Source organism: Ceratotherium simum, chromosome 4 (genome assembly GCF_057802395.1).
Source record: "Ceratotherium simum simum isolate JZ-2026a chromosome 4, ASM5780239v1, whole genome shotgun sequence".
In the NCBI taxonomy this organism is placed as follows: domain Eukaryota; kingdom Metazoa; phylum Chordata; class Mammalia; order Perissodactyla; family Rhinocerotidae; genus Ceratotherium; species Ceratotherium simum.
The window spans coordinates 2,180,704-2,195,615 of record NC_141903.1 but is presented as its reverse complement, the minus strand read 5'-3'; the positions used below and the strand labels follow the sequence as shown (position 1 = coordinate 2,195,615).

At 37.5% G+C, this 14,912-nt stretch overlaps 1 protein-coding gene across 3 annotated transcripts in view; it reads left to right on the top strand.

Annotated features, from left to right (window-relative positions):
* Window positions 1-11,765, top strand: part of LOC101395588 (uncharacterized) — a 50,893-nt gene extending 39,128 nt beyond the window's left edge. For all 3 annotated transcript variants that reach the window (XM_087429248.1, XM_087429244.1, XM_087429247.1), the window contains 3 exons: window positions 3,793-3,919; window positions 4,408-4,503; window positions 8,559-11,765. In XM_087429248.1, coding sequence (XP_087285374.1) covers window positions 3,793-3,919; window positions 4,408-4,503; window positions 8,559-9,955 — 1,620 coding nt within the window. In that variant the 3' untranslated portion in view covers window positions 9,956-11,765. The remainder of the gene's footprint in view (window positions 1-3,792; window positions 3,920-4,407; window positions 4,504-8,558) is intronic.
* Window positions 11,766-14,912: the final 3,147 nt, after the last annotated feature.

The window sequence follows — 14,912 nt, the reverse complement described above, 5'->3', positions numbered from 1 at the left end:
AGATAAATTAACTATAATAATATATTTTATTTAACCCAGTATATCCAAAATATTATTTCAACATATAATTAATATAAAATTATTGAGGTATCGTGTGTATATGTGTATATATGTGTTTTCTAGTAAATCATTTGGAATGTATTTTACACATAATAGCACATCACAATTTAGATTAGCCACATTTCAAGTACTCAATAGCAATTTTTTTCTAGTGCCTACCATATTGGGCAGAAAAGTCATAGACAAATCACTGAAAGCCAAAGATTTGAAAGCAGATAGAAAAAAGAGAATCAATATTTCAATGTCTGTTGGCTTCTCCTCAGAAACAACAATGGCCAGAAAACAGTAGAATGACATGCTGCAAGAAAAAAAACTCAATCCAGAATTCTATAGCCAATGAAAGTATTCTTCAAGAATAAAGGTGAAATAAAGACATTTTCAGATAAAAGAAAATGAAGCTAGTTTATCATCAGCAGGCCTGCACTACAAGATAGCCTAAAGGAAGTTCTTCAAGCTAAAAGGAAATAATGCCAAATGGGAACTCTAATCTTAGGAAGGAAATGAAGAGCATTAGAAATGGTGGCTATTTGGATAAATATAAAATACTTCTTCCTCTTGATTTCTTTAAAATGCATATGGTTGTTTAAAGCGAAAATACAATATTATGGCTTTTATATGTAGGTGGATGTAATGCATATGACAACTGTGGATATAGAATTCATTTATGTCTGGACTGGAAAAGCTCTGTCTTTGTCTGGGGATGCCTGGATGGCTGTTTTTTGACTCGTGGCCAAGATAAGGGCGGTGGATGTGCTATTCAAAATCTAAATGCCACTGGCCATCCCCAGGGTTGTTGTCTTTACTGATAGTTTGCAACTGGCCTAGATGGTTTGCCAAGCCTTGCTTGATACACAAAAGGTCCCTGCTGAGAGTTTCTCCTTTGAGCTTTCTCAAAACCAAGATTCCTCATATAGATCCAGAGACACAGCATAGTCTCTGTGTACAAATAAGAGAGATTGTACATGGAATGGCTCTTGCACTCTCTTTATCTACTGTACTGTACCCTTTGCCTTCCATGAGTGTGCTCAGTGTGGTATGTTGAGTCCTGTCAACTATCTGAACTGGAAAAGTCTTTAAAACAACTATAGCAAGGTGGGAGTGCAAACTAGTGCAGCCACTATGGAAAACAGTATGGAGATTCCTCAAAAAATTAAGGATAGAACTACCATACGATCCAGGTATTCCACTGCTGGGTATTTATTCAAAGAACTTGAAAACACCGATGCGTAAAGATACATGCACCCCTGTGTTCATTGCAGGGTTATTCACAATAGCCAAGACTTGGAGGCAACCTAAGTGCCCATCAAGGGACGAATGGATGAAGAAGATGTGGTATATATACACAACGGAATACTACTCAGCCATAAGAAACGATGAAATCCAGCCATTTGTGACAACATGGATGGACATTGAGGGTATTATGCAAAGTGAAATAAGTCAGAGGGAGAAGGTCAAATACTGTATGATCTCACTCATTAAGTAGTAGATAATAACAACAACAAACACACACATAGAGACAGAGATTGAATTGGTGATTACCAGAGGGGAAGGGGGGAGGGAGGTGGGTGAAGGGGATAATTAGGCACATGTGTGTGGTGATGGATTGTAATTAGTATTTGGGTGGTGAACATGGAAACATGATGTAATCCATGCAGAAATAGAAGTATATTGATGTACACCTGAAATTTATACAATATTATAAACCAATGTTACTGCAAGAAACGAAAAATTAAAAAAATAAATAAAATTTATATAGGAAAATAAAAAAAAATAAAACAACTATAGCATGAAGAAGGGGTGGTGGTGGTCCCATATACTTGCAAGGTTCTTCATTCTATGTGAAATCATATAGTAGCTCTAAATAGACTATAAATAACTAAGAATGTATATTATCATTCTCAGAATGACCACTAAAAATGCAGAGATATAGCTAAAAAGTCAATATAAAGATTAAAATGGAATCTAAAAAAATTCAAAACACACACACACACACACACAAATGTAAGCCTAACAGAAGAGTATAAACAAATAAGTGAGAGATTGCTTTCCTGCCTCTCTCCACAGATGTCAAAGAATATTCAGCGTGGACAGCTTGTTGTGTTCTTCCAGATATTTTTGTATGCACATAAGTACATACAGATAAAGAGTAGATTGTTTGCAGCTTGCTTTTTCATGTGAATCAACAGTATGTCAAGGCCAAATTCCGGTGTCAGGCATACAGATCTACCTCATTATAATGGCTGTATAACATTTCATGGAATAAATGCACTATAATTTGCTTATCCATTCTCTTATTGCTAGATATGTAGGTTGTCTTCAGTTTTTTTACCATTGTATTCATTTCCTGTTGCTGCTGTAACAAATTACCACAAACTCAGTGGCTTAAAATAACATAAATTTATTCAGATCAGAAGTCTGAAATCAGTTTCACTAGCTTAAGGTCAAGCTCTCAGCAAGGCTGTTTCTTTCTGGAGGCTCTGAGGGAAAATCTGTTTCTTGGCCTTGTTTTCACCTTCTGGTGGCTGCCTGTTTTCTTGGCTTGTGGCCCTTTCGTCCATCTTGAAAGCACATCACTTCAGTCTCTGCCTCCGTCATCACATCGCCTTCTCCCCTTCTGACTCTTACTCTTCTTGGGCCCTTCTCATAAGGACTGTTGTGATTACTTCGGATCCACCGGGATAATAATTCAGAATAATCTCCCCATCTCAAAATTCTTGATTTAAACAGATCTTCAAAGTCCCTTTTGACATATATGTCACATTCACAGGTTCATTATTTAGCCTACCACAGTCATTAACTTATAAGTAACATTTCAGTGAACATCCTTGTTCAAATATCCGTACCCAGTTGTGTGATTATTTCTTGTAGTGGAATCCTAGAAGTAGAATTGCAAGGTCAAGATGATGTACCTATTACATTCTGATGGATTCTCAACAAAATACCCACCAAAAGCATTGTGCCATGTTTTACTCCCTTCACCTCTTTCTTACAAGAATTGCTATCTTCCCAACCTCTGCTTTCTCACATTTTTGGGTTTAATTGGGTTTCTCTTGGAAGAAACTTACTTTCTCAACTTAGTTCGTTCTTGCACCTGTAGTGTCTTGTACAGTCCTTTGGTTTTTTTTAATTTTCATAGTCAGTGGAAACCCATCTGACAATATAGCTTAGAGATCTGTCTCCCTGTATTCAGATCCGAGCTCCGCCACTTTCTAACAGTATTACCTTGGGAAGGTTACTTAACCTTTCTGAACTGTTTCTCCGTCTGGAAAATCATTTAATCGTAGTATCTACCTCTGAAATTTAGAGACTATATACAAAGTTCCTTTCATAGTCCCTAAGTATTCAGTAAATGTGAACTAATATTAGTTTTATTATGTGTCAGAAATTCCCTTATGTTTCTGTTCTGCTGATGGTATTTTCCCCAGTTTTCCAGCATTGCTCTAAATGTATTCTGATTTTTTCCCTTCCATTTAATTTGGATTTTGAGTGGGAGGGAGGAGGTAAATGTATCTTTACAGGTGACATGTATCTTTGCTTCCAGTGGGTACTCAATAAATATTTGTTTAATAGTTAATGGGTGATTCCAAAAATGACATAAATAGTTGATTTGAAATACTTAGAATCCTGAGACATTTTCAGAATTGATTGCTACACATCTTAATGTCACCTTCTTACCGAGTCTTCCAGTGGCGAAGATGGTCCTGGGTGAACAGGAATGGGTTTGCGTTACAGGAGTCAGTGACATTCAGGGATGTGGCTGTGTTCTTCAGCCAGGACGAGTGGCTGCGCCTGGACTCTGTGCAGAGAACCTTGTACCGGGAGGTGATGCTGGAGAACTATAGCACCCTGGTCTCGCTGGGTAAGGAGGTTTGCCTGTAAAGAAGAATCTGCTGTGGGAACACCTTAAGAGGTCCCTCTTTGGGGTTCATAGTGTGCAGGTTTCTACCCCACTGTGCCTCAGGAAAAGATGAATCTCTGTAGAGATGGAAGTGTACGTTTTTGTGTGATGCCCTTCATGCTCTTCTTTTCTCCTTCCTGTGCCTTCCTCCCATGCCACCTCCCAATCAAAGTTTCCTTCTACTCCAATGACTAGATCCCGGTTTAGATTCTGGAAAACATATAGAGCTCCTAATCTTAGAGGCAGCATAGCCAGGGCCCTATATTGTTTCTGAATCGAAACCCACCTCCTGATCCATCCCCTGAAAGCCCCAGTCCCATCAGATGTGCTTGTGCTGCCTACTCTGCCTCCCAAGGCTTGCCTTCTCTGCCCTGTAGGTTCTGGTTTGTGAATTCTGGGATTTCTCTTCCTACCATTTATTCTAACTCCATTTCCTTTCTCACGAGCAGGGATTCCATTTTCAATGCCAAAGGTGATCTGCCAGCTGCAACAAGGAGAAGATCCCTGCACGGTGGAAAGAGAAATCCCTCAAGACACCTGCCTAGGTGAGTGAGTGACTGGGAAATGGGCACAGGGTGTCTTTATACATGAGCAGGCCGTGAAGAGGCAGTGCTCTGGAAACTTTCCTGGAAATTCCGAGCCCTCTTGAAATGCTCAGGGCCACCAGACAGAAGCCCCCTTGGTTGTAATGGTTTCCTCTGCATCGAGAAGGTCCTTGTCTTCATGTCTGTCTTCTCATACTGCTACCTGCATTCTCCATCCCTCTCCTCTTTTTGCAGCCTCACTCACTTCTACCATCTTTGACCTCTTGCTCTTCATGGTTTTCTTTCCACCTGTGTTCACATATGTTCATGTCTGACAGATTTCAACTACTTTCCACCTTCTGCTGCCATATTTTGAATTCTTTATAATTTTTTTTTCATTTCTTTCACCAACCACATATTTCAAAGTGTTATCAACTCTCCTTTGTCTCTGACTTCTGAACTCACATTTCCCTTTTATCTCCTTGGAGACTGGGCGATCTTCTCCCACTGTTATATTCAACCAGCTCTCATTAACATCACCACTGTAGCCCTTCTAGTTGAGGGGTCCACACACTTTTTCTATAAAAGGCCAGATAGCAAATATTTTGGCTTTGGGGCCATATGGTCTCTATTGTAACCATTTAACTCTGCTATTGTAGTGCAAAAGCAGCCAGAGACAATACTTAAAAATACAGGTGTGGCTGTTTTCTCATAGAACTTTACAAAAGCAGATGGCAGCTGGATTTGGTCTAGAGACCCGTAGTTTGCTCACTACTCTTCTAGCCTATTCTAATCTAGTTGGTCTTTATCATAAAACTGTAGGTTGTTGGAGCTGGAGGATCACTTAAAGGTGATCGAATTTAGATACCTCTTTTTATATCTGAAGACACAGAGCATCAGAGATTTTTACATACTTTGATCACAGAACTAGAAAGCTGAAATGCAGTGACAGAAACTTAGATCACCAATGTCGTTTCTATTCACCACGTGACAGAGATATGCCAATAGTTTGCTTTTATCTTTGGTTTGACCTTTAATCTAGGACTTTTGCCTTCATTGACGTCTTTTTTTCGCTCATTCTTTCTAAAGATACTTTTCATCTTTATTAATATACAATTTTCTCTGAATACAGAGTTAGTAGGCAGTGCAGTAGAGTGTTGAAGATCGTGGTTTGCATTAGACGTTCCTAATTTTGGTGTACCCCTACCACTACTTACAAGTCTAATGAGCTGTGGGAACGTTATCTACCCTCTCTGGGCCTTGTTTTCCTCTCCCACCTTCCTTGCCACCAGCAGAGTGATCCATCTGAAACTCAGGTGTTTATCCTATACCTCAAGAGAGGTCATTGTTTCCCCATTATCCACGGAGTAAAGTAAAATTTGTTAATGTAACATTAAACCTACTTCATAGCCTGTCTCCATATTCCTTTTCAGTCTCATCAGTGGCCACTTCCACATCAACTCCATGTTCTGGGCAAAGCTGCATACTCATTAACATTTGTATGTTGTTCCTTCAGCTTGAATTACCTCTTCCATCTTGTCCACTGGAAAACTACTTATCCTTCAAGATCCATCTGTCTGCCTAAAATGCCACCCCTAATATTTAGGTTTCTCCTTATTTTTCCTACTTCCCAATCAGCATTAATTTTTCAATCATTTGCATTGATATAGCACTTTCTACATACCTTGGAACATATCCATTACAGTGTCCATCATAAAGAATTATAGTTATTTTGTTGTTATTTATTTTCCTAATTGATCATGTATATTTAAGGGAGAGACCAGGTCCTTGAATTCTGTGCCTCTGGCATCTAATACATTGCAGTTAGTTAATTTTTTTTTTAATTTAATTTAATTGCCTCTATGATTAGCTCAGTGGCGGTGAGGCTCACAATCAAGTACTCAATCCAGCTAGACTATTGCAACTTCGTTGTTTTTCAGATTCCATTCTGTCCTTCTTCTGATCCAAGCTGCCCACTAAAAATGACCATTTTTTTCTTACCATTATCTGCGTGAGAACTTACAACCCCTTCCATTATCTACATTATTATCTAAATTCCTCTGCCAGTTGTTCAGGAACTCTGTGTTTGGCCTCACCCTGCTGAACCAAATTTTTAACTAATTCCAGCCTGGATTTCCTTCTTTAGCTGTTAAGGTTCCCCTGATATGTGTACTTCCCCACAGATGACTTTGATCAGGCTTTCTTTCTGATTCACAGAATCCTCTTTTTCTGTTGAAATCCATATCATCTTTATTGTCCAACTTCCTTCATAAAACCATTCTTCACTAATATGGTTGATATTGGTATCTTCATTCTCTGAACTTCAAGCCTGAATTATACAGTTGAGGCTGTACACATCATGGAGAAATTAACTATTACTGTTTGGTCATTTATTTATTTCGTATTCTCATTGCTGATTATTCAATGTTTGTTCAGTAAATGACTGATTGAGTCTCAGGAGTCCAGTATGAGAGGAGAGAATATCTTTTCGTTTTTCAGGTCACCTGCCCTTCATAATAATTTTTCCCACTAACTCATTCTGCCCATTCATTGATTATTTTTTTACTTAAGACATTCTGATTATGTACTTGTGTTGTGCACAATAAGGAATTAACAAATAATCATAAGACATATCCACTGTTCTCATTGAACAAATGAATTATTTTCATAAACGTATATGTAAGGTAAGGTGATAGAATGTGTAAGTAAAATATGTTTTGAAATTCTAAGAAAAATATGGTCAATTGAGGCTTAAATAATTTTCTGAAGAGAAATGGGATCAGAGTAGAATTTCTGGATGGCCGGGGAAGGTCATACTGTAGGAAAGGACAAAAAGAGAGAAGGTACCCTGGTTAATCCTTGAAAGCCCAAACTGCTAGGTTTTCCAAAGATATTAACTAAGAAAAATCTGTATTTTTATACAGATTTATAACCTGTGTTTCTTGTTCCTCTTATTATTTAATTTCAGTAAAATAGATGGATTTTTGTAAACATAAATAATCCAGTTATATTTTATTTAAGTTATATAGTTTATTTAAGTACATACAATTATTTAATTTTAATCTATTTTCAGTCATGGATTGATTAAAGAAAGCCAGGTTTTAACCCAGAGCTCCTTAGAATCTGCTCAAGCTAAATCATTTCACTTAGCATCAGATCTAAAGTTGGGGCTTGGGTATATTTCAGGACTTCAGGACATATTGACTTCAGGTCTCTTGTAGACTTTCATTAGTCTCAAAAGATTCCTACAAAGAGAGGTCAGTCTTCTGGTTGCAGCTTGTTAGAAGAAATGCGTGTGTCTGTTTCTCCTCACGATCAAATGGAAAGGGGAAAAGTGGTGGCAGGGTATGAAAAAATTGTTATTCCTCCCATTGCAAGGGGTAGATTGTGGCACATGGCTGATTTGCTCCATATTTTCCTCTTTATAATTAGCATCTTGAACTTAGATCGGATATCATCAACACAGTCATGCTTCAGGGCTGCTGTAAGTTTTAAAACATGAACTTCCTCTTTTTAACACACTGTTTCCCCTTGTAAAGACTAGGATATGAAATCATAGTCACATACAAAATCACAGAATTTAAGAAAAACATTTTAAATATTTAGAAATTATTGTGTATAGAGTTTCAGTGAGAACATAGGGGAAAATGTAATAAAAGCAACATGTGAGTTGAAAGGAGAAAGTAAAGACAAGTTACCTGCTTCTAGTGCATTCAGAGTAGGAAATGCAGATAACTGAGGTGTCCCATAGTATTCAGCTTGAGCTTATCAGCTGACATTTTTTGGTACCTTCACACCTCCTGCTCAGCCAGTTCTTCTGTGTCTACCTTTACTTCTCTCAAGTTGCAGTCTCTTCATTTTCAGTGTTAATTTGTCCAGTGTATTGTCCCATACGGCTCCTTAACCTGTTTACCTCTCTTTCCATTCCATCTTGTTTTTCTGCAGATTCAACTCTATATTTGAGACCAGATGGTTTGAAACCTCTTTTATATGTATTTTTACCAATTTTATTGAACCACTGATGCATGTTTGCATCTTCCAGCAAAGGAGGCATTAATTCTTCTCATTCATTCCAGGTTTCAAGACTTGGCCTGAAATAGAAGCATTGCCTCCCAGACAGGACATTTTTATAGAAGAAACATCTCAGGGAATAATGAATAAAAAGGCCATTAAGTTTGGTCATTGGGACATAAAGTTTGGAGAAGCTTTGGAATTTGAGAGCAGGACAGAACAGGAGCAACAGAAGAAACCTCTTAGGCAAATGGTAGCCTCAAACAAGAGAACCATTAGTGGAGATGGAAACCATACAAGTCTTGAATTGGGGAAAGGCTTATTTATAAATACAATTCTTGTTACACAACAGAGTGTTCCTGTAGAAGGGATACCTAATATATATTATAATTTTGGGAAAGATTTTAAACAGGATTTTGATCTAATGAGATGCTTCCAAATTTATCCAAGAGAAAAACCTCATATTTGTAATGAATGTGGGAAAAGCTTCAATCAGAGTCTTCATCTTATTGAACACCAGAGAATTCATACTGGTGAGAAACCCTACAAATGTAATGAGTGTGGGAAAAGCTTTAGCCATAGATCGTCCCTTCTTGCCCACCAGAGAATTCATACTGGAGAGAAACCTTACAAATGTAATGAATGTGAGAAAGCATTTAGCAGCAGTTCAACCCTTATCAAACATCTGAGAGTGCATACTGGGGAGAAACCCTATCAATGTAAGGAATGTGGTAAAGCCTTTAGCCAGTGTTCAACCCTCACTGTACATCAGAGAATTCATACTGGAGAGAAGCTGTATAAATGTGGTGAATGTGAAAAGGCCTTCAATTGTAGAGCGAAACTTCATAGACATCAAAGGATCCATACAGGTGAGAAACCCTATAGATGTAGTGAATGTGGGAAAGGTTACAGCCAGCTTACATCCCTGGCTGAACATCAGAGGCTTCATACTGGAGAACAGGTGTGTAAATGCTTGGAATGTGGGAGAACTTTTACACGCATCTCAACCCTTTTTGAACATCAGCGAATTCATACTGGACAGAAACCCTATCAATGTAATGAATGTGGGAAAACCTTCAACCAGTATTCATCCTTTAATGAACATCGGAAAATGCATACTGGGGAAAAACTTTATACATGTGGAGAATGTGGGAAAGCCTTTGGCTGCAAATCCAACCTTTATAGGCATCAGAGGATTCACACTGGAGAGAAACCCTATCAGTGTAATCAGTGTGGAAAAGCTTTCAGCCAGTATTCATTCCTGACTGAACATGAGAGAATCCATACTGGAGAGAAACTCTATAAATGTATGGAGTGCGGGAAAGCCTACAGTTACAGATCAAATCTTTGTAGACACAAAAAAGTTCACAATCAAGAAAAACTCTATAAATGGAAGGAATATGGGATCACAGATTTCTTAGAGGAGATAAGCCATGTGAGGTTTAATTCGTCTCTCAAATAATTCAAGACTTCTCATTGGAGACGAATCAGGAGAATAATAAATAGCACACAGACTCCTGATAGAAGAAGTCTTTTTTATTTCTCCTGGAGAAAATATGCTAGTTACCACTAAGTAATGGTGAAATTGATCAATGAAAATATGAAGAGCACTGCCTTGCCAAATTTTATAAGAACCATTAAATTCTAAGGTTTCTAAAAACATATAAAAACTTCTAAATTCATAGAAAAAATGTAAAAGGCCTTTTTTTAGAAAAACATGAAAATAATGGAATGTAAGTTTTGTTTCTTTCATTAGATTTTATTCTCTTTCTAAGAGTAACCTTTAAGATGAATTTTCTTTATTAAGCTCACTTTTTATGAACTGCCTTACCAGCAATTATATATATAAATATACATATGTACACATGCACATATGTATGGTGTGTACATATATACACACAGTTTTTGAATATATATATATTTTTTCCAAAAGTCTTTGATGATTTAAAAAATGTGGTTTTATTAATTTAGAATTTAGTTTTGAAAGTTAAAATTTTCCCAAATGGAGTCTCTCTTCCTTTTCCTTTCCTTCATTATTTCTTAATTTGATACAATTCCACGTACTGAATAGAGTCATATTATAGTATTACAGAAGGTGGAGTAAACTGAAGCAAGTAAAGAGACTCATTGCAAATACTTTCTTAGACCCAGATTTTGGTTTCTAAATGCCATTCCCCACTAAAAGGAAGAAGGACTCCTTGGAGAAATGGCTGATTCCCTATTTGGAGTGTAAGCTGTGCCTGGAGGACCTTTTTATGAAACAAAACAAAAAAAAGATAGCACTTGGAGACTAAGGGGAAAATGTCAGAAGGACATGAGAGCCAACTTGAAGGCACTCAGACTAGTCAAATTTAGGACAATTTAAACATCAAAAAGAATAATCACTGTAATTACTTATAACATGGTAAGTAAAAATAAAGTAAATCCTTGATGAAAAATTGAGAAAAAAGGAAAGCTCTTTATAAACTGATTTGAAGAATGCCATCTTTTAATTGTACATGGAATGATAGATTTAGAAAAAAATAATCATTTACAATGCTTAATGTAACTAAATCAGGCACATTCAATGGATGGTAAAACCCATTAGGTGAAAAAAAATTAAGGATCATTATTTACCTGGTGTCTAAAGATCACAGATACCAATTGCAAAGGAAAGGTATGCCTTTATCATGGAGCGATCGGGCTGTCAAACTGAGTTTCACTACTAGTGGGACAACCTGACATTATGTGACTCCTGATGAGATGCAGCATGAAGCACACATGATCATCCATGATGTATTCTTGCCAAAAATGTTCAATGAAAATCTAATTAAATCTCTTATCTAGACTTATCTTCCTGTTTGCAAGAAATATAGGGAATAGAGGAACAAGTTGAATTACTCAGTGAGGAAGTAGACAAACCCAGAGTTTCAGACATTTTACAAGACAACTGTTCTGGATTTTTCAAAAAGTCAGTGTAATAAAACAAAAGGTGGACTCTTCTAGATTAAGACATTCAAGAGACATTACCAAATGCAAGGTGTGATCCTTAATTGGCTTCTGATCCAGAAAAGTTAAAACAACTATGAAAGACATTTGGGGGGACACTTGGGGAAATATGAGGGTGAAATGGGTAGTAGATAATGTGGTATGTTTAAACTTCTTATAAGTGATAATGGTATTGAGGTATATAGGACAATGCCTTTATTCTTAGGAGATGCATGTAAAAGTTTTCAAGTTTGAAAAGTAATGATATTTGCAGCATATTTTCAAATAAAAATGTAAAAGAAATAGTCAACTGTTGTTGAATCTTTGCGGGGGATATAGAGATCTTCATTGGTCACCCTTTAAACTTTAAGCTTTTCTGTATGTTTAAAATTTTAATAATAAAAAATTGAGGCAAAATGTGACCAGATAAAGTGAGGAATATGCAGCTTCCAGTCAGGATTCTTCCTTTATACTCTCATAAATTTCCTGTTTGAGAGTGTATCCTCTAGGGATGTAATCATTGGAAATAAAATAACTTTTGGTTGGTTCTCGTTCCACTTTAAATGGAGTAAGCACACACCACCTTATCTCTCCTACTAAGTATAACTAAAAACCCTGGAGAGAATGCGTGGAGCAGCTGTCTGAGGACCCTGAAAAGAAATGGTAGTAGGCAGATTTGGGAAGGAAACCAGAATTTGAAGTAAGACCAGTTTAGCAGATCCACACATTCCTGTGGTGAAGACAGTGGTGGCTGAGCAGGCATCTAAACCTCAGAGAGAGAAGAACCCTTGTCTCTGGTCAGTGGAACTGTGGGCCAAAAGGTTGGGGAAAGCCCCATTGCCTTTCTTCTCTCACTGTCTTCCTGGTACTTGGACCTAGAGGTAGATGTATCTATGAGATGTGTAGCAGAGAGCAGAACCTGAGGCCTTAGATTTTTAACCAGAAGACCATGAAAAGGAAGTGGCCCCTGGGAGCTGGATGTGTCAGGGTGGTGACAGAGAAAAGGAACCTCAAGAAAGTGATCTAAAGTTGTGTATGTGGGCCGGCCCTGTGGCTTAGCGGTTAAGTGCACGTGCTCCGCTGCTGGCGGCCCAGGTTTGGCTCCCGGGTGCGCACCGACGCACCGCTTCTCCGGCCATGCTGAGGCCACGTCCCACATACAGCAACTAGAAGGAAGTGCAGCTGTGACATACAACTATCTGCTGGGGCTTTGGGGGGACAAAAATAAATAAAATTATAAAAATAAATAAATAAATAAATAAATAAAGTTGTGTATGTAATCCTAGACTCACCCCTGAGCTGGACCCAGAGTCTCATAATGTTTAAAATGTCCAGGATATAATGCAGAATTGCACAAAATATAAAACGAAATATTCAACAATTCATAAGGAAAGAGACAACAGACACTACCCCCAAGATGACACAGATGTTGGAATTATAAAGTAGATATTACAACATTGTTTCAAAAAGTGTGACCATTTTTTAGTGGAAACTTAAAAATTCTCTTCAGGAAAATAGATAATATATAAAAAGGAACCAAATGGAAGTTTTAGAACTGAAAAATACAATAACAAAATTAACCAAAAAACCATTGGGAGGACTCAGTAGCAGAATAGAGATGACAGAAGAGTCAGTAAAGTTAAAGATAGATTGACACATATTATCCAAACTAAACAAGAAAGAAAAAAATAAATGATCACATCAGTTGATGCAGAAAAAAATATTGACAAGATTAAATACCCACTCATGATTCAAAACTCAGAAAATTAGAAATAAAAGAGAAATTAACCTAATAAAAGGCATATACCAAAAACTCATAACTTCATACTTAATGGTGATCAACTGAATGATAAGATCAGGAACAAGTCATGATGTCCACTCTGAACACTCCTATTCAACCTCCTACTGAAAGTCCTTGCTAATGTAATCAGGCAAAAAAAGAAAGAAAAGGCATTCAGTTTATAAAGGGAGAAATAAAATGATCTCTTATTCAAAGATGACATGATTGTCCACTTAGAAAATCCCAAGGAATCAACAAAAAAGCTCTTAGAACTAATGAGTTCAGCAAGGTCATGAGATACTAGGTTAACATGCAAAAATTAATCTATGTATCTATGTACTAGCAATGAACAATTAGAAAATAAATTTAAATAAATTCCATTTGCAGTAACTCCAAAAGAAAAGAAAAAGAGGAAAGAAATACGTAGATATAAATCCAGCAAACGTGTACAGGATCTCCATGCTACTACAAACTTGAGTGAATCAGAAAACTACAAAATGTTGATGAATGACATCAAAGAAGAGCTAAATAGACATACCATGTTTCAGTTCTCATCAATTTAATCTTCAGATTTAACACAATTCCAATAAAAATTTTAGTAGGATGCTTTTGTAGATATAGACAGGCTGATTCTCAAATTTACGTGGAAAGGCAAAGGAAGTAGAGTAGCCAAAACAATTTTGAAAAAATAAAGTTGGAGGACTCGAACTACTCAACTTTGTCTCATTATAAAGATACAGTAATAAAGACACTGATATTGGTGAAGGGGTGGACATGCAGGTTACTGGAACAGAAAGAGTCCATTTTAAAATTATATCCTGAAATTCTTTGATAGGCTTCCCTCCAAGAGATGAAACTTAACTATCCTGCCCTTGAATGTGGACTAGACTTGGTGACTCATTTCTAATGAATAGAATATGGTGGAAGTAATGGTATGTCACTTAAAATATTTGGTTATAAAAAGACTGTGGCTTCTGTATTGGGCATGTACTCTCTTGGATCATTGTCCTTTAGGAAGCCAGTTGCCATATTGTGAGGACACTAAGATAGTCTAGGGAGAGTTTCATGTGGTTAGGAACTGAAGCCTCTGGGCAACAGCCAACAAGGAACTGTGGCCTTCCAACAACCATGTGAGTGAGTGTGGAAGTGGATCCTCCCTCACTTAAGCCCTCAAGTAAGACTGCAGTCACAGCCAACAGTAACTGCATGTGAGACACTGAGCCAGGAACACCCAGCTAAACCACTCCTGGACTCCTACCTCCAGAAAGTGTTAGTGAATGTTGGCTGTTTTGACCTGCTAAGTTGGGTTATTTGATATGCAGCAACAGGTAACTAATGCAGATTTTGATATTTGGAGTGGGGGCGCTGTAATGAACACCTACAATGTGGGAGTGGTTTGGGAACTGGGCAGTTGGCAGTGTGTGCTAGTAAAACCTAAAGTGCTTTAAAGAAACTACTAATAGAGAAGGTGCATGGTCTTTGACAAGGCTGCAAATGAGGACTTGCAGAAAAGGAAAGTCAGTGTTATTGCAAACTGGAGGACGAAGGATCCCTGTACTGTAGTGGCAGACCATTGAGCGCACTGTCACCTTCAGTGGTGTGGAAGGTAAAACGTGCCCGATAGGATCTCACTAAGAAGATTTTCAAACAATGTTCAAGGTGCCACCTGGCC